Source organism: Mesoplodon bidens (assembly GCF_964165515.1).
Source record: "Mesoplodon bidens genome assembly, chromosome: 11".
Lineage (NCBI taxonomy): Eukaryota > Metazoa > Chordata > Mammalia > Artiodactyla > Ziphiidae > Mesoplodon > Mesoplodon bidens.
In genome coordinates, this window is record NC_138167.1 from 9,316,820 (window position 1) to 9,341,834 (window position 25,015).

The 25,015-nt window shown below is 45.1% G+C and overlaps 1 protein-coding gene and 1 long non-coding RNA gene across 3 annotated transcripts; one reads left to right on the top strand and one right to left on the bottom strand.

Annotated features, from left to right (window-relative positions):
- Positions 1-1,676: 1,676 nt before the first annotated feature.
- Positions 1,677-25,015, bottom strand: HEBP1 (heme binding protein 1). Its single transcript, XM_081248522.1, has 4 exons — positions 24,862-25,015; positions 16,458-16,596; positions 14,546-14,726; positions 1,677-2,275 (listed from the first exon to the last, which is right to left on the bottom strand). The coding sequence occupies exons 1-4, from the start codon at positions 24,937-24,939 to the stop codon at positions 2,098-2,100; spliced, it is 576 nt and encodes a 191-aa protein (XP_081104648.1). The 5' UTR covers positions 24,940-25,015; the 3' UTR covers positions 1,677-2,097.
- Positions 3,784-11,725, top strand: LOC308624821. Of its 2 annotated transcripts, none has more exons than XR_014017006.1 (3): positions 3,784-3,945; positions 4,387-4,560; positions 5,949-11,725. It is a non-coding gene; the product is annotated as an uncharacterized lncRNA (long non-coding RNA). The 2 variants fall into 2 exon arrangements; XR_014017007.1 differs by having other exon boundaries at positions 4,390-4,560.

Here is a 25,015-nt window from a genome sequence, read left to right on the forward strand (position 1 = left end):
CTCCACCCGATGATGCTCCACTGTTTGGGGTTTTTAGGGATAGACGAGAGCAAAGGAGCAGGAGACCCTGGAAGAGAGGCAGCAAAGTGCTCCCGAGCCATTTGCATTGGCTCGGAAGTGAAAATGCAGAATTAAAACCTTTAAGATCCTCTGTAACCTGGCTTCAACCCATCTCTCCAGCTGTCTCTCACGTCTCACCTTCCCTAACTCTTGATTCCAGATGTACACACCTAGTCATCGTCCCTTTGCAGAAAACCCTGGAGATTAGCTACCCCAAAGCCATTCTGAAAATCATTCTCCTCTGCTGCTCCCCAGCATAGAGGCTGGAAAGCCAAACACACACACTTTCCCCATCTCCGTGGCAGGTATGGGTGGCTCCAAGTGTCAGTTCTGGTCCATTAGATGTAGGTGGAAATCTGCTAGGGCAACTTCTGGGAAAGCTTTTGTTTCCTCATAAAATGGGACAGATGCAGCTAATACAACCTTTCCTTCTCTCCCCTTTTCCAGCCCTGAACATGGATGAGATGGCAGGAGCTTGCAGCCATCTTGTAATCATGAGGAAAAGAGCAAAGCAAGTACAGAGGCGTAAGCACTGAGCCACTGACCTATCTCTAGATGTCCTGCTCCATGAGAAAATAGAATTTTATTAGCTTAAGCTACTGCTGGTTTAGTTTTCTGTTACTTACAGCTTAATTCATTCTTAAATGATGGAGGACCCTGAACTGAGTGCTGGGGATATAATGGAGAACAAAGCAGGTGCCAACCTCTTTCCCATCAAACATATTATCAAGTGTGAGAGATGGAACAAAAGGAAATGAGTAAGTCCAAACATTACAAATGTTGGGACTCTCAGCTCCTCATGTGCATGGGGGTCATGACAGCACCTCCCTCATAAAGTGTGCATGGGAGGCACCCAGCATGGCCTCTGACAGCAGTCAAGGCCGGTAGCCACTGTGATTTCCCAATGGTCTTCAGAAAGGGGGAAGCCCATCCCCTAGAAGAGACCACTGTTTTGAAAGGTGGCCAGGAAAGGTGAAGACATAGCTCTCATTCCTCTTTAGCAAACCCCATGGAGGACTGTTGACAGGACTGGCCCTGCGCACCCTGGGAGGATGGCACGCCCTCCCAGTGCTGTGACCCACTGGCTCTCAACCTTACTGGCTCACCCAGGCACTTGGTTCCAGCTTAGCTACTTTCCCCACTGCCCCTCACAGCCTCGAGTCCCCTTTCCTTCTCTGCTGGCCAAGATGCACATTGATTCTTTCACTTCTATCCTCTTGAGTTAATGAAACTGGACCCCAGCTTTTCTAACCTCATCTCATCATCCTGCATAAACCCTCTGGGCAGTTCTTCCCGTCTCCACGGTTATGCATCTGGGGTAGTGATTTTTTCTTCTTGGTCTATCTTTGTGGTCCCTGGAACCCTTTGTGGCCCACAGCTGCAAACAGTTTCCTCAACTTCAGAGCACGGAATCACTGTGACACAGTCACGGTAAGTGTCTGTGGTTTAGAGATGATCAAGCACGTGGTGCATGTCCCCCTTCCCTGGGATCTTTGGGCTTCTATTCTGAAGCACTTTGGAACTGTAAACACAGGATTCCTGCGACAGTAAACACCATCAACAGTATCTATACACCTGTGGAATCTTGGAAAATAACTACACTTAGGATTCGTCTCAGCTGTTTAAGTCAAAGATCTTTATTTCCAGTTTCTTTTTAAAGAAAGCTCTTATAAGAATCAGAGATGAAAGATCACACGTAAATCACACTTCTTCCTCAATAACAAAAATACGGTTTCAATAATTTTTAAAAATCAGTTTTTAGGGATCCAGAGAGCTGGGAAAATGCTGCTGGGTTTTTCTGGTCTACCACGGAATTTTCTAAGTCATTTAGAAGGACGCATATGCATCGTGGGTGCCTTATTTCCCTCCACGAGAACAAGAGTCTCAGGATCTGGAACGTGCTTATTTCAGGAAATTGGCAGTGACTGATTGGCTCTGAAGGAAAGTCGGCCCTGCTGGAGCTGCACAGGGAACTTCATTTCCTCCTGGAGGAAGTGGGCACAGACACAAGCATCCAGGGAGCTCTAGTGCAGCCAATTATTCATTGCTCTTTACCAGCCAGACCTCGTTGCGACGTCCGTAGGGCTTCATGGGAGGGTCATACCCAGTGCAGTAGTAGAAGTCACTCCGGCAGGTGGCTGTGCCCTCCAGGGTGGTGCGCAGCTGGGTGGCATGAGCTACGTAGTCAGTTTCCTTGGCATAACCGCCAAACTCCCTGAGGACACAGAGCAAGTCACCGGTTCAGACAGGACATGGTCTCAGAGAGATGGGGGGATTTCAAAAGAGTCACTCACTACTCTTGTTACGACAAGCATGCTCTAGTTGGCAAGATTTCAGATCCGCCCCTTCCTACAGGGGTGGACTGGATCTCACTGAGCGTGAGCCTCGTTTGTAAAACAGGGACATGTTTCCTTTTTCTTCCCATCGGTTATGAGCATTAACTACAATCACGGATGTAAGAAACTCTAATGCAGGGCCTGAAACATACTACATTCGGCCCTCTGCATCGGGGGGTTCTGTACCCGCAGATTCAACCAACTGCAGATTGAAAATATTTGGAGGAAAAAGAAACATTCCAGAAAGTTCCAAAAAGCAAAACTTTATAAATTTGCCACGTGCCATCAGCTATTTACATAGCATTTACAGTAATAGGTATTATAAGTAATCTAGAGATGATTTAAAGTAGACGGAAGGACGTATGTAGATTATATGCAAATACTACACCACTTTAGATAAGGGACTCGAGCATCCTTGGATTTTGGTATCTGTGAGGGCCCTGGAACCAGTCTGGAACCAGTACTGTAGTCGGTACTATAGGCGAGCTTCCCTTCCCTTTCTGAAATTTCCTGAAGAGATGGGAGGCTGACTTTTCCCAAAGCCATGCCTTTACCCTTTTCTCTAGCTTCCTCTGCTGCTCCAGTCACCTCTCTTCCCTGCCTCTCTGTCGCCAGCTGGCGGGGAGGAGAACCAAGGGAGTTAGGGTGGAGCTGGAGCTCATGTTTCTCCCACTGCAGAGCAGTTCTAAGGACAAGTAGCAGCTTTGTTAAAAAACAGAGCTACCTTGTGACCACCTAGAGGGCTGGGATAGAGAGGGTGGGAGGGAGACTCAAGAGGGAGGAGATATGGGGATATATGTATACGTATAGCTGATTCACTTTGTTATACAGCAGAAACTCACACACCATTGTAAAGCAATTATACTCCAATAAAGATGTTAAAAAACAAACAAACAAACAAACAAACAAAAACAGAGCTACCAAAGGCAGGGCCCCGAGGCAAGCTTTAAGTATGCCCCAGATAAAGAAATCACTTCTAATAAATCCCTTCTCCTGCTCAAATCAGGAAAGCCTTCTTTTTCTAGTAAGTAAAGATGATTTTTCCTAATCAGGCTTTTCTCTTGATGGCAGAAGGTGGAGACAGAGAAGCAATAAAGTTTGTCTTTTCACAACTATTATTCTCTCCTTACGTCACCTGCCTGCGCTCCAAAATTCATCCTGTGACCTATCCTAAATATACCACTCTAAATCTGGGGCTGCATTACAATCTTTACTAGTGTCAAACACACCCCATTTCTAACGAGCTTTATGACTCAAAGGTCCGAATCTGCACCAAGCCAGGATTCGGCCAAATGCATTATTTTGGGTGGGGTTCTCTGACTCATGCTTTGCTCTTTTATATGCGGTTAGTCATGCTCGCTAAGCATTCAGCACATTGGTTACAGGGTTACTGCTTTGAAAATACCCAGGATTTCATCTCTAAGGAGTAGGTTATTCTAATGTCTAGACAATGGCTACAGAACATGGACAGGGATGAGACCAATTTGGGAGACAGGAGGCTTGGTCTTTCAAGTCCATTGAAGAAAGATTATAAGGCAGATGGAGAAAGGTGAGTTCTAGCTTCATTGAGGCTCAAATGAGATAAAACTGGATTAGGAGGCAGAGGATGAATATTAAGGTAGGATTGTTCTGACAATAAAAGCCTGTAAGACACTGGGCTTATTTTCGAAGAATGTCTATAGATTGAGGACCACCTGTCTGAAACGAATCAGATGCTGGATGGGGGTGGGGTGATCAGGTGTTAAATGCCTCTGCAGCCCCCTCTCACGCCGTGATTCTAAGCTGTTTTCTGTGTAAGTCGATGATGTTGGCTCTTTCAGCTACTGGTTTCTACAAACGTCCAAAGGAGTGGTCCTCAAATATCTTCATTCATCAGTTGAGAGGCAAAAGGGCTAGTTGTGCGCTCACAGCCTACCTCCGCCACCGTCTAGCTCATGGTCTTGGGCAAATGCTTGCATTTCTCTAACCTTCAGGTCCTTCCTCTGTTCAGTAGGAATGAGGGCGTCCCTTTCAGAAGGCGGTTGTAAAGATCAAAGAAGAGAAAACCCTGCAAACTCCTCACTCAGCCTCCTGCCCATCACGTGGGAAACGCACGGCAAATGGTAGCTATTGTTGTTACTTTGCAATTTGCTCAGAACCGTCCTTCAGTCCCCTGAGACCCGAGGTGAGAGACATAATGGGGATGTAAAGTAAGATCCTGAACCGAGCAAGAGAGCTTAAGGATGAACTGGCTCAATTAACAACCTCATCTTCTCAGTGAGGCCAACTCTAAAAACGCTTTCAGTCTTGTAACCCCCCTCCGCTTCCCCATTCTTCCTTTCCCCTCCCTCCCTCCCTCCCTTCCTATCCTTTTCTTTCTTCAGAACTTCTCACCTTCGAACATACTATATAATTTATTCTAACATACTATATAAGTTATTCATTGTTTATGGTCTGAGGCCCCTGGTAGAATACAGGCCCCACGAGGGCAGGGATCTTTGTCACTCTTTGCCCACTGGTGTATTCTGAGCACCTAACACACATACTAGACCTCTTGGCTAAATGAACAGTCTGGGATAAATGACGGAAGTTGCTGTCTTCAGGTGGATAGACCTAAAGATGAGGGCAACATCTGTTGGCCTCCATCTTCACTCACTGGTAGAATAAAATCTGAAGCACCTACTAAGGGCACAGTGGTGGGAATTCAAACAAAGTGCATGGACTGGGGCCATGTTGGAAAGGGCCTTGAAGGTCACGCTAAGGACTCTGAGCCTGACCTTAGAGGCAAAGATGGACTCAGGAAGGGGTTTTAAAGTTAAGGGACTGCCGTGATCAGACTGTATTTTGGAGAGACCCCTCTGGGGTGGGGGGGTGGGGGATGAGGGGAAGGGAGTCACGGGAGGCCAGGAACAGCTGACGGAGAGATGACGGAGGCCTGGACAAAGGCAAATGTGGGAGGTGAGCGTGGGGCGGGGAGAGGCCAGGGCGGGGGTGCGGTGGAGGGAGTCAAGGATTCTCCAGGGCTTCCAGGTAAGTCTCTGAATGGAAACTGACACCGCCAACCAGAAGGGGGATTCGGGGCTGAAGAGTCCCTTTGGAGAGGAGGGGTGGGTGGGTTTTTCATCTGGTTTGGGGCATATTTCTATGAAGGTGCCTCGATGAAACGAATTCGTGCAACAATTATTGAGCCCCTAAGTGTGTGCTGGGCACTGCGAAATCTCCCTAGACTTGGGCAGGAACTGGAGTCAGAGATACGACCGGGGAAAGAGACGGGTCTAGCGACAGAAACTTGGGCGTCACCTGTGAGTAGGTGCTGGCTATGGTCACAGCGAAGAGGGAGATGAGGCCCACGTGGTGAGCATACAGAAAGTCAGCAGGCTGTTCTCAGAAATCCTAGTCCCCTGGTGCTGGGAGGAGGATGAGGACTCGGCAAAGGCCACTGAGAAGGACCCACCTGAGTCCAAGGAGACCCGGCAGAGAGTGATGCAGAGAATGTCATCATTCAGGGATTCTTAAATTCATTACCAGAAAAAAAACAACAAAAAACTCTTGACTTTTTATATTTTTTCCCAGGCTAAGATGCTCATAATGAGGATGAAAATTTCCCTATTGCTTCATCAAGGAAGCATTCTACTGGGAAACGAGCAAAGCTGGATGAGCTGCGGAACAGATCGCGTGTGCTCCCCGCTGCCAGTCTAACCAGCTGACCCGAACGCCCATCACAGAACTGCACGAACAAGCCAGAGAACCAAACCCTCCCAGGCGCAGAGCCCTAAGACGTGAAGGAGGCTCAGCTTCCACGCAGCACTCGGAGGATAACCATGCTGCCGCCCCGGCTCTCCAGGCCCACGGGCACATCTGAGTGTGAGTCAAGGAATGCTCCGTAAAGCGCTCTGAGCTTCTCAAAGGAAAGCAACAGGAAGTCTATACATCATTTCTGCAAGCCTGTTAACAAGTGTCTAAGTCTCCCTCTTCAAAGCTGCTCACCACCAGGGCTCTGTAGTCAGAGCTCAGTATTCCCAAGAATTTGGTTACCATGGGAACCGAGGAAGGACACACATGCCCTGGATTCCAGAAATACAAAAGGAACTGTCTAAACAGGTCTGGAAGAGTTGGGGTTGGGGGGGGATGACGCAGGCGTCATTGAGGCGGGTTAACAGACGGAGACTTTGGTCCAAGGTCCGAAAAATCAGAACGTGTTATCTTTCAGGGAGTGCTTGGAGCAGGCATGCAGCGAGGAAGAGGAGAGATGGAATGACTCTGAGCCTGACCATCCGACGTGGCCTAGAACTTTCACAAGATAGTCTGCCACGCACATAGCCCTGTGCTAAGCAGGAGAAGCATAAGACGGAAGAGCTGATAATTCCACATCAACAGGAAAGAAGCTTAACCCCGTGTGGCATTTCATTCAATCAGATTGAACCAGGCTTATCGAGTTGAGCATCGCTCAGGTGGGAAACACACGATCTTGAGAGCATAGAGCCCTAAAGACGATGGGGAAGACTTTCTACCCGGGCGAGGTCTCACCGTAGTGGCCAGGACAGAGACACACATAAAGATTAGGCAGGGCAGGAGAAAACACCAGAACGGAGGTACACACAGAACGTTCTGGGGGCAGGGAACAGGGAAGGATTGGTTTTGACTTAGAACATTTAGGGGAGGATGCTACGGACGTGATATCAAGCTGCTATCTCTTGAGCGTCTCTTCTGATGCCGGCAATGAACAACATGACAAAAATTCCTGCCCTCACAGAGCTTCCAATGAGCAGAGGTTGGGGAAGGGCTGAGAGGAGCTGGGAGAGTGAGTGAAGGTCTGGGAGTGGATATCGTATGTGTGTGTGTTTGAGGCGGGGCTTGGGAGGTGTGGGTGGGGTGCTCTGAGGCTAGGCAGACCCCTGGAGTGGGGCTGTGTTGTGGAGGACAGTACACACCACAACAAGGCATTTTACTAGGCTTCACTGCCTGGCCAAACATTTGGGGACCCAACCCAAAGTCCACCCATCTCCCTTCTTATTTTATTACTATCTTGGCCTTGGTCCCAAACCTCGGGCAGAGTCAGGCGAGGCCCACAGCCAGAGCCAAACAGCAGGGGGAAGTAGTGCGATCGGTCCTGTGCTTTAGGGCTGGCGGAGACAAAAGGACATCTCAGAAGAGGCACAGGTGGAGGGACGAGAAACACGAAGGAGGCCTCGGCAACGGTTCAGGCAAGAGGTGATGAGGACCGTGGCCGTGCGGATGGAGGGGAAGGCACAGCCAGGAGGTGACTAGGACTCGGCCAACACTGACGTGGAAGATGAAGGAGTCAGGATGGATGTGGACGGGATGGGTAGGACGGAGGGGCCTCTAGGAAGACAGAACACTGGGGGTCAGATGTGGGAAGGAATGTGAGTTCCATTCAGACGTTGACTTGGGAGCCACCCGAGGAGGCTTACCCGGCGATGCACTAGCCATGTTGATCTGGGTTCACCCACCTGCAAATAGTGACTGAAGCCCCTTCCAAGTACTAGACCAAAGGGACAACTGAGCAGCTGTGGGGGGGAGTGAATGGTGATGGATTAGGTTTTAGTTACAGAATCTTATCACTGGAGGGGCACTCAGAGGGGAAGGGGCTTAAATAGCAGAGGTACCCAATAAACATTTGTCAAATGCAGCCAAACTTGCCACTTGGGACAAACGTTGCGTGCCTAATTGTCGCACATCTGTTCAGATGGTATTTGAATTCCTCCAGGGCTAGGGCTTCAGCGCCGCATCATCTGTCCATTTTACTCTGAGACACATTATGCCAGAATGTATGTATACATGTATCTATTTATTCACTTTATTCTATTTTTTGTTTTGGTTGTGCCGCACGGCATGTGGGATCTTAGCTCCCTGACCAGGGATCAAACCTGAGCCCCCTGCATGGGAAGTGGGGAGTCTTAACCACTGGACTGCCAGGGAAGTCCCGAATCTATTTGTTTTTGAGTAGAAATAGGCTTCCCTATAATTTCAGTTCAGATACCACTTCTTATCTCTGGAATGACACTGTCCTGAAATATCTCGAGACATTTGCTTTTTGTCTGTTTTCCCGGCTACAATGTTTCTCCCACCTCAAGGGGCAGAAGCTTTGCTCGTTCCCTGCTATATTTTCAGCACCTAAAACGCTTCCTGGCACAGAGTAAGTGAATGATGAAGATGTGATTTTTTTGAATGAATGAATGAATGCGTAAATGGCCTCGCCTTCGTCTTCGCATTGAGTCTGAGGAATGGTAAGACGCTTAAGGGAGCTGGATGGAGGTCAGGTAGGAGAGTTACTGATGGAAGGGTGACAGCTGAAGCTGAAGCTGTCGAGAGGGGCCGAGATCTTGAGAGAGGAGGGCAGGTGGCAAGGTCCAAGATTTTCATTCATTTACTTATTCACCAACTTTTCTGTTTTTAATTAAAAAAATTTTTTTAAAGAGCCCTCAAATCCCCCCTTTTGTTTGTTTTATTTTATTTTTACTTTTTTTGGCCACGGGGCTTGTGGAATCTTAGTTCCCAGACAAGGGATTGAACCCGCGCCCTCGGCAGTGAAAGCGCGGAGTCGCAATCACTGGATCGCCAGGGAATTCCCCTTATTCACCAACTTTTTTTTTTTTTTTTCAATCCACAAGCATTTATTTACAATTCTGAAAACTTCCACATAATTACAAATGGGACAATACTAGTAAAGTACTATTTGGATAAAGAAAAGATACAAGTGAGCACAACATAGTTTACAAACTTACAATGAGGCACATTCAATTTGGTGCTAAGTCATAAAATATTCTTTTGCAATTTATGAAAAATATCCAACAGGCATGTAATATTCACCAACTTTTAACTGAGCACTTAGAAACCAGCCAAAGGCCCTGCCCGCAAGAACATTCTAGTGAGGGAGAGGACAGTAAATAAATGAACAAATAGGTATATAAAGCAGGTGACAGTAAGTGATGTGGAAGAGAACTAAAGCTGAGTAAGGGGACAGAAAAGGAAGAGGAGCTATCTTCAATAGGATGGTCGGGTGAGGCCCCTGGAGGTTGACACGAGAGCGCTTGAGTGTTGAGCAGGCCAAGTAGGCAAGGCTGTATTATGTCACCCATGGCCCAAACCTCCTGTGATACAGATGAACGTTGGAACCCTCTAGGAGCTTGGCCTACACTGGTCTGTAGCTCTCCTAGGCAGTAGTATGGGAACACCCTAGAGGCTTAGCAGTTGGACCCTTTCCTCCAAACTCCTCTTCCTCTAGGCCAAACTTCCCAAGCTGCTAGTGGCCTCAGTTAGGGCCTGGTCATTCAGAGACAGAAGCAACATCGGCAGCCCTAGAGGTGTTGCCTCAGGGCCGACAAAGTGATGTCACATGCACAACCTCACTGGACCCTCCCGAAACTGTGTCCTAAGTTCTATTTTATAAATGAGAAAACTGAAGCTCAGAAACCCAAAGTTATAAAACTCATAATTACTAGAGTTCAGGTTTGAACTCCAGTGTATCGGCAGTAGCTTGACTTTTTTGTTAACTCTAGTACAACTTGACCTAATTCTCAGAGGGCGGTGAAGTCAGGAAGAGAACAGGCTGGCATTCACTGAGTGTTTGTTTTCCTAACGTCTAGCAACATGCGGGCACTTGCGGATATTATATTTCATCCTCACAACAACCCCATGGGGCGCTACTCTTACCCCCATCTCACGGATGAGGACACTGAGTCACAGAGAGGCTCGGTGAGATGCCAAAGGTCCTCTGGCCATTAAGTGGTAGAGCTGAGCCTGGAGCACAGGTCACCCCGACAATGAGCTCCTTGTTTCCAACTCTTTCCTTTATACCCAGACATTTCATTAAGATCATGAAAGTCTTGTTAACACCATCGAACCTCTCCTGCTGTTGGTCTCTGTTGAATTGCACTGAGGAGGCTGAGCTCTAACCCAAGTGGCCTTCATAGAACACAGAGGGAGGGCAGTGGTCTGGAATGAGGCCACTCATCGAAGTGTGAGGACAACTCTGTTGCCTCTTGTGAATACTGAAAAAACTCTGATCACGTTAATTTTTCATAGCCTTCTATTCATTTAAACAGTATTGGTAATACATACTGCTAATCAGTGGACATCCCTTCACAAGGTCATAAAAAAGGAAGACTGAGTTAAGGATGCACTGTGTATTTGAAACAGTACTTGTGCCTTCTATTATGTCATCAACTCTGCCTTCCACAGAAAGGTACTTTTCAACGCACACTTGACTGTGCAGTGACACCTAGTGGCTAGTGGAGGAATGAACAGAGGCTAACTTAGGATCAGATGCTAACAGGTTAAAAAAAATTCATTGAGCCAGGCTAGATGCCGTCTTTGTCACTCTCCTCTCTGTTTAGGTTGCAGTAAAGGAAACTTCGACAGACCTGGCTTGAATAGTAGCTTTTAAAGAGATTCCCTTTCCCACCATAAGGAACCAGGGTTCCTTGGAGAAATGGCTAATTCCAGCTCGAGAGCAAGCAATGTCAAGATGTGCTTGAAATATCCTGTCCTACCAGAAACCAAGGAAGTTACTGAAGATTACCAGGGTCATGTCAAAAGGACCAAGAAACCAACTTGAAGAGGTTCCCACTGGCCAAAGATGGGACAGTTTGAGCATCAGTGAGAATAAGAACCGCAAAGAACTGAAACACATCAATTATGTTTGAATTCATATGTTTATATCGGTACTCAAAAACCAGAGATCAACACTGCCTCCCTTTTGGAGGATGTTAAGAAATGAAATCATTATTCTGAAAACGGATAAAGAGAAGGCATCAAGCTAAAGAGAAGGTATCTGGCCTTTTTTCTACAACTCTATCTCAGGGAAACCAAATAGTAGATGAAGGGAAGTTTCTCTTTACCAAAGTACTCCGGCTAATAAATGAAGAAGGAAAAACAGAGAATATTATCATTTGACAACCTCTAAGGAAACATGGCATCTGGGAAATGGTGAATCTAAGGTCACTAATATCACAAAAACAGAGGCAAGCAAACATCATGAGCCCCTGATGGAGGTACACAACACCATCTTTGAAATATCCTTGCCCAAAACTCAAACTTGAATCTGATTATGCCTCTAGTTCTGACTACTAATTTCAGGCAATACAGGGGCAGAGAAACATGTTAAAATGCCACAGTAAGGAAACCAGCAAAATTCAGACTGTGGGAAACACTAGGATAAATGATCCATAAACGGCAAGGAAAAATGAAAACGTGTGGTGGTGAGAAATCAACAGATAAAATAAAAGCTTAAAAGATGTACCAACCAATTGCAATGGATGCATCTTATTTGGATCCAGATTCAAACAAACTGTAGGAACAAATTATGAGCTAGTAGGAGAAAACTGAACACTGGATATTTAAAATTATTATAACAGTAATGAATTGTTAAAATTTTAGGAATAATAAGATATTATTTTTGTATTTTTAAAAAGTCTTCAGTAGTCACAATGAAATATTTATGAATGAACTAATATAATGCCTGGAATTTGCCTAAAAATAATTTAGGGTCGGGACCAGGTTGAAGTTGTGAGGATACACATGACACAAAATTGGGCTTGAGTTAATTCCCATTAAAGATGAGTGATGGGCACGTAGGGTTTCATTTTCTTATTCTATCTTTCTATAAGTTTGAAGATTTCCCTACTAAAAAGTTAAAGGCAAAAGAAAAAAATGGGACCAAGTTATTATCCTGGGTTTGGAAAAAGAAATGATTAGAAACTAGTCCATTCTGCTTGAAGTCTTACATGACCTGATTTAATCATGTCAACCTCATTTCTTATGAAATAAGAAGGGACAAAGAGAAATAATTACTGAAACCTACTACAGGTCATAAACATTAAGCAGTTTATAAATAGCATCTCAGTGAATACTGAAAGATAGTGTCTAACAATAATACTATGAGGTAGATTATATTATCAGCACTTACAAGATGGGAAAACCAAGTCTTACAGAGGCTGAGTAACTTCCCAAGCATCATCCAGGATTCAAAGTAGAATATACTTGTTCACCATATTACACCAGGCTGCCTCCCAAGACGCAGGAAAGAGGATGGAGACGACAGAGTGGGAAGTAGGATGAGACAGCTGAGACACCTGGGGCTCAAGATTTAAGGAGGTGCTCACTCTCAGGGCCAACACTACATACACTTGGACAACTGTGAGACAGTGTCTCCTTAAATTTTGCACAACAGGTGCGCCCGCTTCCTCACCCTAGTCCCAGCTCTGGGAATAGATAGCCTAGGTATCTTTAAATAGAGTTCGCTTTCTCTGCAGCCTCTGCCGTGAAGGCTGGAAAGTCTGAATGAGGGCTGGAGCAGAAGAGGTGGAGGCTCCTGTCACACAGGAGGATTTTAACAACTGGGGAGTCACTGATTATCTAGAAGAGACCCGGCTTCTGCAGGGGGGTTGAGGCCTAAAGAATAAAATCACGCAACCACTTGCACCTGCTATTCTCTAAAGTCAAGGGAACTGGACCCCAAGTAAAGCCCTGGCAACAGGACTAGAATAATAGGAGGCACATGTGCTCTGCTGAAAGGCCCACAGACCAGGAATAACTAAGGCGGTAGCAGTCTGGCTCTGGCAAATGCTCCCTGCCCTTCTGGCATTCAAGGGGAGTGTGGGGTAAAAACGAAGTATCTCTAGCCCTTTATGCTCCCCAGATATTCATGACCCCAAACGACAGATTGACTTAGATATTCTCTGAATCTCCCAGAACCCTGCTGTGGCTAATGTAGATGTTCAGCTTAAGCTGAGGGGATGTTCTCTATATCCAGGGATCGAACCCGTGTCAGATTAAAAAGTGGGCAGAGGATGTGAATAGACATTTTTCCAAAAAAGATATACAAATGGCCAAGAGGTACATGAAAAGGTGCTCAACGTCACTAATCAGCAGGGAAATGAAAATCGAAGCCACATGAGATGCCACCTCACACTTGTTAGAATGGCTATTATGAAAAAGGTGAGAAGTAACAAGTGCTGGTGAGGATGAGGAGAAAACGGAATCCTTATGCACTGCGGGTGGGAATGTATATTGGTGCAGCCACTGTGGAAAACGGTATGGAAGTTCCTCACAAAATTAAAAATAGAACAACCATATGATCTAGCAATTCCACTTATGAGTATATATCTGAAGGAAATGAAATCACTAGCTTGAAGAGGTATCAGCACCCCTGTGTTCACTGCAGCATTATTTACCATAGCCAAGGTGTAGAAATGACGTAAGCGTCCATAGACAGATGAATGGATAAAGAAGATGTGGTACATACATACAATGGAATATCATTTAGCCATAAAAAGAAGGAAATCTTGCCATTTGCAGCAACATGGCTGGACTGTGAAAGCATCGTGCTAAATGAAATAAGTCAGAGAAAGGGAAATACTGTATAATCTCACTCATACGTGGAATTAAAAAAAACAACAACTGAACTCACAGATACAGAGAACAGATTGGTGATTGCCGGAGGGTGGGGAGGTGGAGGGTGGGAGATCTAGCTAAGGGTGGTCAAAAGGTAGAAACATCCAGCTATAAGACAAATTAGTTCTGGGGATGTAATGTACAGCAGTGACCACAGTTAACAATATTGTATATTGTATCGTATATTTGAAAGTTACTAAGAGAGTGGATCTTAAAATTTCTCATGGGGACTTCCCTGGTAGCGCACTGGTTAAGAATCCACCTGCCAATGCAGGGGACACGGGTTCGAGCCCTGGTCCGGGAAGATCCCACATGCCGGGGAGCAATTAAGCCTGTGCGCCACAACTACTGAGCCTGTGCTCTAGAGCCCATGCTCCGCAACAAGAGAAGCCACCACAATGAGAAGCCCGTGCATCGCAATAAAGAGTAGCCCCTGCTCGTCGCAACTAGAGAAAGCCCGCGTGCAGCAACGAAGACCTAATGCAGCCACATAAATTAAATAAATAAATAAATTTGTAAAAAAAAAAAATTTCTCATCTCAGGAAAAAAATTTGTAACTTTGTTTAATGAAGGATGTTAACTAAATGGTGGTAATCATTTCATAAGATAAACATATATCAAAGCATTATGCTGTATTTTAAACGAATGCAATATTATATGTCAATTCCATCTCAAAACTGGAAAAAGAAAGTGCAACTGCTCACTGCAGATGATTCAAGTGCTACCCGTGTATGCCTAAAGAATCGTTTCCTTACGTGGAATAGACAGTGATGCCTTCCCTGTCTTCGATCTTAACGCTGTCATCGCTGGGAGCTGGTGGGTTGCTTTGAAACTCATTTGGAATCCGGAACCAGACTTTTAATTTCTTCTGTAGGGACCCATCGGCACTGGGGAACACGGCAAAGGAAATAGGAACCGTCATCCCCATCCCGATTCCTGAAAACACAAAACCCCACAGAGGGACGTGGCTGTTAGAGACAGAACCTGCTCAGGCCCATGGACCATCTGCTGGTCGCATTCTTCTTCCAAGACAATATTTGTTGTTCTTGAAATTTATAATAAGTATTTCAGGCATTAAAACATATCATCAGACACAGACAAAACACCTCTTATTTGTATATATTGGAGGTAAGAGCATAGTGATTCAACTCGTCTGGAAAAAACTATTTGGTAATATATATTTAAGACTGTAAATATATCAGTATCTGATTACTTCCTATCTAATTGTTGATTTTAATGAAATAATCCAAAATAGGGAAAAGGCTATAGGTAATAGGATTTTCCTTGCAGCAGAATTTATAACTGTGAAAAATTGGGATTCATATAAACGTTCAAAATAGGAATATGTCTAAGTAAATTATAGGCACATGATGCAATTTGATTTATCCACTAATAGTTATGCTTAGGACTATTTAACTACAGTGTAAAATAATCATGAAATAAGTAACAGGAGCAGGATGTATTGCACAAACACTATGATTACATTTTAAAAACCTATTAAAAAGCCCTAAAAATTACATTTGAAGATGACAATGATTATATTAGGAAAGACGGATTAGGGGTGCTGTTTTGTTATTTTCAAAAAATTTTTAATGAGTTTATAATTTTTACACATATTTTCTTCTAAAGAAAACGTTACGACAGTGCTAAGAAGGAAAAGATTTCTTCTTGACCTCCTACTGGTCAACTTATATCCAAAGCCTGATTACTTTGGTCCTAGTAAATGTTACTAAGGTTAATACTAGTTTCTAACTTTCTCAATTATCAGCTTGAGATATATCCTAAAAATTCAACACATTGTCTCTTTCTTCACCTTGTGTTCTGACCCATTTTGGGTTTGCACTGATCCCAAAGTGCAGGACAAATTAGCTAAAGAGTTAAATTCGTACTTAAATACGGTTTACCTGCTAATAGGCACACTGAAACTTCAGGCCTCTCATTTTAAAAACAGGGAGGCAGCCAGCACAGACTGCCAAGTCTTTTTATTTATTTATTTGTTTGTTTGTTTATTATTTTTAGGCCATGCCACGCGGCTTGTAGGATCTTAGTTCCCCGACCAGGGATCGAACCTGGGCCCCTGGCAGTGAGAGCGCTGAGTCCTAACCACTGGACCGCCAGGGAATTCCCACGGACTGCCAAGACTAAGAGGGGAGCAGCCTAAGAATTCTCAGGCTCTTTATTTGCCAGAACAGAGCCATAATCATCACTCACTGATCTTCAGTATCCCCACACAATCTGAGCGACCAGGGGGCTGACTCTGGAGATTGCCAGCCTGGGGGCAGAGGTCTCATGTCAGAAGCTGGCCTTGTTCTGTGGCCTGGCTTATCATGGGCACACCTTACCCAGTCCACCAATCCAAAGACATGATAAGCACTGTAGGGTTAAAAAATAACAAATAAACAAACAATCAGCGTTGTATCTCCACACCTGGAAGAGAAGCATGAACTCAGCGCTACTGAGCGGGGATCCCACAAAGTCGGGGAAGGCTGGCATGAAGTCAGTGGGTCTCCCCAGAGCCTCCCTGCCCACGGAGCACAGCAAGTTCGCATGCCACTGAAACAGGTAGTGACAGGTGCCTTGTGGCCCCTCCCTGTGTTTTCCATCGAGGACGTGAGACTATGCAGCCCTGGCCTATGAGACCAGAGCCAATCCTTCAGGGATACTCACCCTTGTCATTGGTGCCTCCCACATACTTGACGACTTTGGGCATTGCTTCCCGTAGAGCCTCATCCACAGGCTTATCAGTCACTTCCACTGTGGCAAACTTCCCACCTTCACAGGCCCTCTCCTCATAGGAGACCTCTCCCTAGAGGCAGAGAATATGCAGCCCTTGAGAGATATAAAGTAGCAACCTGTGATGACTCTAGAAACAGTGAACGTCCAGTTACCAGAGGCACACACTGCTAAGGAACTTTCCATAAAGAGCCCAACTCTGGTGACAGGGAAGAGACAGGCCAGAGTATGAAGGGCCATGACAAACAGATTCTGAGATGTCTTACAGATGTGGAGACAGCATAAAAATCTTCCTATAATCAATATTCACAGAGAAATAATAGGAGATATTACAACCCAAACCACCAAGAACATCCCCAGAATGCTATAAAAATAGACCGTTCTGAGATCAAAGGGCTCTGGGAAATTAAAAATATAACAGACAGGAAAAATTCAGTGGAAAGGCTAGAAGAGAAAATTGAAGGAAATATTCTGGAAAGTCAAGTAAAAAGGCCAAGAAGTAGAAAATAGAAAAGAAAATCAAAGGATCAAGCCAAGAGATCCAACCTCTGAATAAGAGGAGACCCAGGAAAAGAGAAGAGAAAACTGAGAAGGAGGAAACAAAGAAACACAGCAACAATCCCACAAAACTCTATGGCCCCAAGATTAGCCTCAATCTAGTAGAAGGGCTGCAATTCAAGAAGAATCAGAGTAGTTCTTTTCACACCCTACTCCCAGATGCAATTCCTCTTCCCAATCTGTCTCACTCAGTCACACCCCCCATATGCCCCTCAGTGACCAGCTGCCCTGTCACGTCCCCCCCAAATCCTTCCTCCTTGGCAGCGATCCCCTCTCTGTGTGGAGTCTCTGTCCTAAGGTCATTACCCTTTCCCTATAGACCCACACAGCTCTCTTTCACTCCTCTTACTCCTCCTCACCATTTGATGTCTGATATGAAAAAATTTTGTATTCCTGAACGTACGGTAAGGCAGCGCTTTCAAACTTTAAAAAAACCCACAATCCATAACAAGAAATACATTTTTACACCACACCCTCTCATGAACATACACGTTTGAAGCAAAGCTTCACAAAATAACACTTCACCCTTAGGGACTGGATGCGTTATGATACATGTCTGCTCTTTTTTTTTTTTTCAAATTGAAGTATAGTTGATTTACAGTGTTGTGTTAGTACAGCAAAGTGATTCAGAAATTATATATATATATATATATATATATATATATATATATTTCTTTTTCAGATTCTGTCCCCTTATAAGTTATTACAAAATATTGGGTATAGTTCCCTGTGCTATATAGTAGGTCCTTGTTGGTTATCTATTTAATACATATAGTAGTGTGTATATGTTAATCCCAAACTCCTACTTTATCCCTCCCCCCACCTTACCCTTTGGTAATCATAAATTTGTTTTCCATGCCCGTGGATCTATTTCTGTTTTGTATATAAGTTCATTTGTATCATTTTTTAAAGATTCCACATATAAGCGATATCATATGATATATATCTTTGTCTGACTTACTTCACTTAGTATGATCATCTCTAGGTCCACTCACATTGCTGCAAATGGCATTGTTTCATTCTTTTTTATGGCTGAGTAACGTTCCATCGTGTATATACACTACACCTTATTTATCCATTCAACTGTCGATGGATATTTAGGTTGCTTACATGTCTTGGCTATTGTAAATAGTGCTGCAGTGAACATTGGGGTGCATGTATCTTTTCGAATTATGTTTTTTTCTGGATATATGCCCAGCAGTAGGATTTCATGATCACATAGTAGCTTTATTTTTAGTTTTTAAAGGAACCACCATACTGTTCTCCATAGCAACATGCCTTTTCTTTCTATCCTGTTTATTTCTATTCTGCTCTACTCAAGTGAATTTTAGTCTAGTCCACTAAAAGAAAAAAAACCTTGATCTATATTAATTTTACTACCTGGTAATGGAACACCAGTACAGTTCGAAAAATCTGCTAGAAGGTCTTTTTGGACAGAAACTATATCCCAGAGCTTTACACGTTAGATGCTCAAAAGATATTTATTTATTGATTAAGGAGGTGCCTCTCTTACTAATGATTATAAAAAATAGACACATGATAGAGGACCTGGCTGCCCCGGGGTGGTCAAACAGGCCTTCCTACAACATCTTAGACTGAAGATTCAACTTCCAAGGGGATATAATGAATCTCTAGAGGAGGGTAGGACTGTGAATGGCCTATACAGTCTGAAAAAGTACACCTAATATTATAATCTTATACCTAGAATGCAAAAACACCTATTATTTTTGTAATGCAAAATTGAAGGAGAGTAGCGAGAAAGGGGTCAGGGAAATCTGAACATAAACCCTGAGTGCCAATTTCATATACTTCCCTCCACATGGGGCAGGGGAAATTGCACCAGACCAAGAATGGAGAGGCCACAAACTGGCCTTGACTTTGCGGTACTGTGCCTACTAATTCTGAGGACTGCTATGAGGCCCTCCCCTTAGTGAGTCTGACACTTCCAAAGAGCCTTCAGTAGCAAATTGTGTTACGTAAACCTGGGGTATTTTGCTCTTTCTGGCCCCGTCTGTCATAGCAGAGACCAGACCCAGCCTTCTTTGGAGGTCCCACTGAGTCTTGCCACTTAAAATGTTTTAAATTCCAGAAATGTCCCTCTGTGAGTCACAGAATTTCAGCCTGAAAGAGGTTTCAAGGTTCACCCAATCAAACTAATTTTACCAAAGAGGAAATGAAGAACCAGAGAGACTGAGTTGCCCAAGACCACACAGCTGCTGAGTGAAGCTGGAACCAGAATTCAAATCCCCAAACTCTGGTCTAATGCTTGTCACAAGGCTCTATGCTCCACAGGGGATGAACTGGGTATTTTTTTAACCTCTTTCTGTAGCTACTGAGGTAGTTAGTTCTGACAGACATTTGTAGGTTCGTGTCACACTCAGAACAGGGCCATCAAAAGCCATTCAATGCAGCCCCTTCTCTTACAAATGAAGAAACCAATGACCAATTCTCACGGGAGAAAAGAGCTGGCTGGCTCTCTCCTTGTTTTCTTTCCTTCCTTTATTCATTCAACCAACAACTAAAGAGATGAAAGACATGGTCCCTGACATCAGGAGGCATGGTCTAATAGAAGCAGCCAGGAAAACAGGTTATAATCTGATGACATGTTTAAGGGGAAAGGTGCTCCAGGGCAGTGTGGGAGCATGGAAGAGGACCACCTAGGTTAGTTTGGGGGACATGGGTGTCTGTTTACAAGTTGGGGTAGGCCAAGCTGAAATTTGAGGTGCTTACAGATCATCCAACTGGGCATTCAGTCACCGATGCATTGATTCATCGAATAAACATCTACTGAAAACCTCTGCCAGGTGCTACAGATTTGGAGCTTAATATGATACGGGCAGTCTCGTTGGATGGTGAGAAGAATTACCTAATTATTATATGATGTAGTAACTGCCTGATAGTTTAGGGAGGGCAATTTCACGTAGCGGGCACCCTAGGGGTAAAAGCAAAGAGCTGAAGAACATTATGATGATGGTGAAAAATATAAGTAGGTCACTGCCCCTGGAGCAAGAACTGTCCAGCAGGGCATGGCAAGAAAGGACGCCAGAGACTCTGGCAGGGGCCAGATTGCCGAAGGTCTCAAGGCTCTCACAGGGAGCTGGATTTTGGAACCATTAGTCCAGTGATGGTTATCTGACAGCAAGTCCACTTCATCTACCGCAAATCAGTTCAACCTACTTTTGTAAAATCTAAACATAGGGTTTTGCAGGTGTGTCTGAGTCTTGAGTGAGCAGGTTCTCAGCTTGTTCCCCGAGGCAGAGAAGTCCACGGCCAGAAAGGAACGGCTGCAGAGAGAGGAATCCAGGGAGCCCAGCCCCCATGACAAGTCTACCATCCTTTAAGGCTGAGCTCAGCTCTACCTCTCCTTCCTGAATGATCCTGCTTTCCCACGAACTTCAAAGACAGGTGACACTAGAGCTGGAAGGGCGCTTACAAATCCACTGGTTTATCTGTCTCCTGTTACAGATGAGCGAACTGTCCGTTGTACAGTTGGGCACAAGGGTCTGGACTCAGCAGGGGCCTGGCTCAGTTAGGATGCATCAGCATAAGGGGCAACCAAAGCTGTGAATGAGGCTGTGTTGCCCAGGGAACATACACAGAACATTCTATATAAATGAATCATGTTAATTAATCCCCAGCCTAAACGCTGTCATTCACCAAGTTCTTAACTCATCTGTGATGGTCCAGGCACCACTGAGCTTCTTCCTACGTTGCCGGCCATACCCAGAGCACCTCCTCACTGGCCTTCTGCTATTTCCTTCAACGCCACGGTCATTCCTGCCTCAGGGCCTCCGTACCTGCCTCTTCCTCTGCCTGGGGGATTCCTTTCCTGTCTCTGCCCAATGAATCCCCAGTCACCCAACAGGTCGCAACCTAAAAGTCACTTCCTCAGAGAGGATCCCAGTTTAAAACAGGTTCCCCATATTTTTATAGGCCCTTGTATTTTCACAACATAGTATATTGTAATTATAATTACAGTGGAATTATAATGGGATATAATTACAATGGAATTATAATGGAATATAATTACATGGAAATTGTAACAGAATAATAGTGTGTTTAATCTCCAACTGCAATCGTAAGCCCCATGGGGTCAGGGACTGTCTGTATTGTGTACCGCTGTATCTCCCAGCATCTAAGACCACGTCTTACACATATATATAGTAGGCCCTCTATAAGGATTTGTGGGAAAGGAGGCCGTGGAGTGAAGCCTGGCTTTAATGAAACGAATATGGTAGTCATAGCTGGCTGGAGAGATGAGAACCTAGCCTAACTATATATATCCATCCTGGAGGAAGGTTGCGCCACATTGTCTGAAGGTGGTTCTCCAACAGGTACTGCCTGTTTTCATAGCACCTATGTCTGTAACTTCTCATTTGAACCACTGGATCACTATGAAAATTTAGCGCTGAGAGATGGATATTATCCAACTATTCTGATTTTCCAGGGAGCTGAATTTAAATAGAGTTCTATTTCTGCAGAAAATAAAGCACCTACGTTAACACTGTTAGCACATGTGATTCTTCAAATTTAACATCTTGAGTGCATTTCCTTGTTACGGGTAACAAAATAATGGCCTTCCCTCACCCCACATTCAGCTAGCTTGTGCTCCCACGTCAGTAACTAGATGAGGATTTCAGCCAGTGGCCACAAATAGCAGTTTTCAACATTCAGTGGGAACCCTGGTCAAGTTCAAGTCCCAGACAGAGATGTTGCAAGAATGCCTCTTGCTATGAGATTTGCAAGGTCCTCTGCAAGGCTGTTTTTTTTCTCTGGCCACCTGCTGTGGTTGGCATACATGCTGATTTGGGAAGCCAGCTTTCTCACTATAAGAAAACAACAATAATTATTATAATAATGATCAACCTAACTGAGTACTTTCTATGTGTCACGTATTATTTTAAACACCCCTGTGAAGAAGTAAGTGTTTTTATCTTCATTTTCGGATGAAAACAAGAGGTTAAGTAACGTGCCCAAGATACAGTGGCAAGAGGTGGGGTAAGGATTCCAAGCCAGGCAGTGGGGTCCTAATCAGTGTGCACAGGCTGAAAACAAATCCCATAAAGATGTCCATCACTAATATCAGTCCTGTTCTCAGTACCCACAAGACCCACCCAACCCCACACAGAGAGCTGTGCATCCTCCTCTCTCCCCAAGAAACGCAGAAGGACCTGATAAGGTCCGCAGCAGCCTGGGCCTCCCCACCGGGTGCCTGGAATCAGCTCTGAACATCTGGTTGAGCCTGACTTTGAGCTACATGGGGCACCCTGTGTAATATATTCATTCACCCAGGAAAGTGAACAACGGTTTCTGACCCAGACTCTTTCCAGGAAGAGAGAGATCATTTCAGAAGGAGGCTCTCTTCACAATAACAAAACCCCAAATTTGTATATATTTTTTAAAAAAGATGACAAGAATCTTCGACTGTTTAATTAATTGTCAATTAAGGCACTGTCATTCTCATCTTACAGCTGAGGGATTTCAGGGTTCAGAGTGGTTGAGAGGTTAAGTAACTTAACCCAAATTACCTGGAAAACTAAGGGAAAGCGAACAATCAAGTGCTAGGTATTTTGTTGAACAATTTATAATTGGTTTTCTCCTTTAAATGTCAAAACAATGTTATAAGACGTGGATTATTATTTTCTCTCGTGATTAGCATCAGAGAGGTTAAGTGAGCTGTGACCACGAAGCTAGTAAGAGTGGAGCTGAAATGAGTTCCCACATAACAATATTACTACATTTGTAGGGCGTATTAGTTTACAAATCATTTTCATGTTTCTTAATTTAATATTTCTAGCAACTCTGGGAGTGGATGGGGAAGATATTTTGATACCCTTTCTACAGTTGCAGGAACTGAGGTTCATTCAGGTTAAATGATTTGCTTCAGCCTGGTAACAATATCCTGTATGGCTCCATATTCTTATCAAACGTTGAGGGAAGATACTGATCAGGGAGCTGCATTTATCCCTGGAGACACCAAATCAGTGGCAGGTGACACTGTACTATAAGGGGCTAACAGAAAACCAAACGACTGGAGTATCCCGCGTACCGCAAAAAAAAACCTGACACAGTTGTCCTACTTAAAACCGTAGCCTCACCCCTAACACTCTCTAGTCCCTGCTCCCCTGCTTTATTTTTTAAAATTTTTATTTATTTATTTATTTATTTATTTTGCGGTACGCGGGCCTCTCACTGTTGTGGCCTCTCCCCTTGCGGAGCACAGGCTCCGGACGCACAGGCTCAGTGGCCATGGCTCACGGGCCCAGCCGCTCTGCGGCATGTGGGATCTTCCCGGACCGGGGCACGAGCCTGTGTGCCCCGCATCGGCAGGCGGACTCTCAACCACTGCGCCACCAGGGAAGCCCCCCTGCTTTATTTTTGATCACAGCACTGATCACCACCTGATACATGAAATATTTGACTTCCTTGTTCATTAGTCACTAAAAAAGAAGTTCCATGAGGAAAGGGATTTTTGCCAGTTTTGTCCACTGCTTTATCCCCGTTGCCTATAAGAGTACCTGGCCCACTCAACAGTTATTTGTTGAATGAATAAATTTTAAATTTAGAGATTTCACATGAAGAGTCTGGATTGCTGGTTTTTCTTAAAAACCCAGCAACCCTGGTTCACATCACTGCGTGACAACTGCCTGGAATTACCGTTTGCAGATGGGGACTTGACTTCTCTGTCTCCAACTTGCCTCAGTTCGCACCCTGCCTTATAGTTTGTCACTCACTTTCATTATGTGCCTGACTGCTTGTAGGCACCTGAATAGGTCACCTTTGATCAGGGCTAAAGTGCTTATTCTACGTAAGGCTAAGGAAACAGATATAGACAGATGAAGTAACAGGCCTCTGGCTATAGCTGCTTGAAGAGTCCAGACTCTAGTTGACGGCTTTTGTGTGATGATCAATGTAATGGGTACCTGACTTTGGCCCCCCAGACAACACGGTCCTTTAATAGATGAAGCACTGGGCAGGGAGCTGAGTATACAGCCGCGAGGTGCGCAAAGTACCCGTCCACAAGGAAATGATCGTCTAGTGGCAGATTTCTTGTTTCCAGGGGGCAGTCCAATTTGCCTGGGTGAGCACTAATGTTAATTTGGGGGAAAACTGCAATGATGCCCTCCTCACTCATCCTGTATTCTAGGCGTCCAACTCCCACAGGCCAACAAGCCATTTGACAGCTCTGGGCCTTTGCACGGGCTCTTCTTGTTTCTGTGCATTCCTGCACATCCCGGAGGCCTAGCTGACGGCACTTCCTCTGCGCAGGCCCCACTATCACCCTTTGGCTGAACGGACTGCTCCTTCCCCTGCGCTCCCGGCCTTGAACAGTTATCTCCTTCGCAGCGCAGATCTTGTTCTTTTATATTCAGTTCTCCACCAAGGACAGTTTGGGAGTTTCTCAAGGACAAGCACTTTTCCAGTCTTTCCTGCAACCGAAGGCCTCTCAGCGAACAAATATTCATCAAGTTTGGAATGTTTAAATGGACGAATGCATTCAAGAGGCGCAGTCCATCTCGGTAAGCTGGGATTCTCCCCTCAGACCCATCCTGCCTCTTTGTCTCCCCTCCTCCCAGCAGAGCCCTTCGCCCCGCTGCACCCGACCTCCTATTCCCTCCTTCCCAGTCCAAGCGCTGGGCATCGGAGGGCCGTGGCCAGGGCAGACGCCAGAACGCACAATCCCGGGCACGTTCCTGCCCCACCTGTCCACGCTCCAGCCGCGAACAGGGTGCGGTGGGCGCGGCCCCCCTTCCGGTCCCCGGCAGCCCTGTGGGCCTACCTTGCCCCCTTTGCTCAGGATCTGCCAAGGCCAAGTCTCTACGCTCCCAAACAGCGAGTTCTTGATTACGCCCAACATGGTGTCGCCGCGGCGCTCTGGATGCGCGGGTAGAAGCTGGGTGGCAGCTGCGGCTGGCGTCAGCTGGTCTACCCGG

Excerpts from the sequence above, each read along its gene's own strand:
- HEBP1 (XM_081248522.1), bottom strand. The coding sequence starts at position 24,939 with ATGTTGGGCGTAATCAAGAACTCGCTGTTTGGGAGCGTAGAGACTTGG. Across the intron at positions 16,597-24,861 it reads TCCTGAGCAAAGGGGGCAAG|GGAGAGGTCTCCTATGAGGA; the intron begins GTAGGCCCACAG and ends CTCTGCCTCTAG. Across the intron at positions 2,276-14,545 it reads GGCATCACTGTCTATTCCAC|GGAGTTTGGCGGTTATGCCA; the intron begins GTAAGGAAACGA and ends CTGTGTCCTCAG.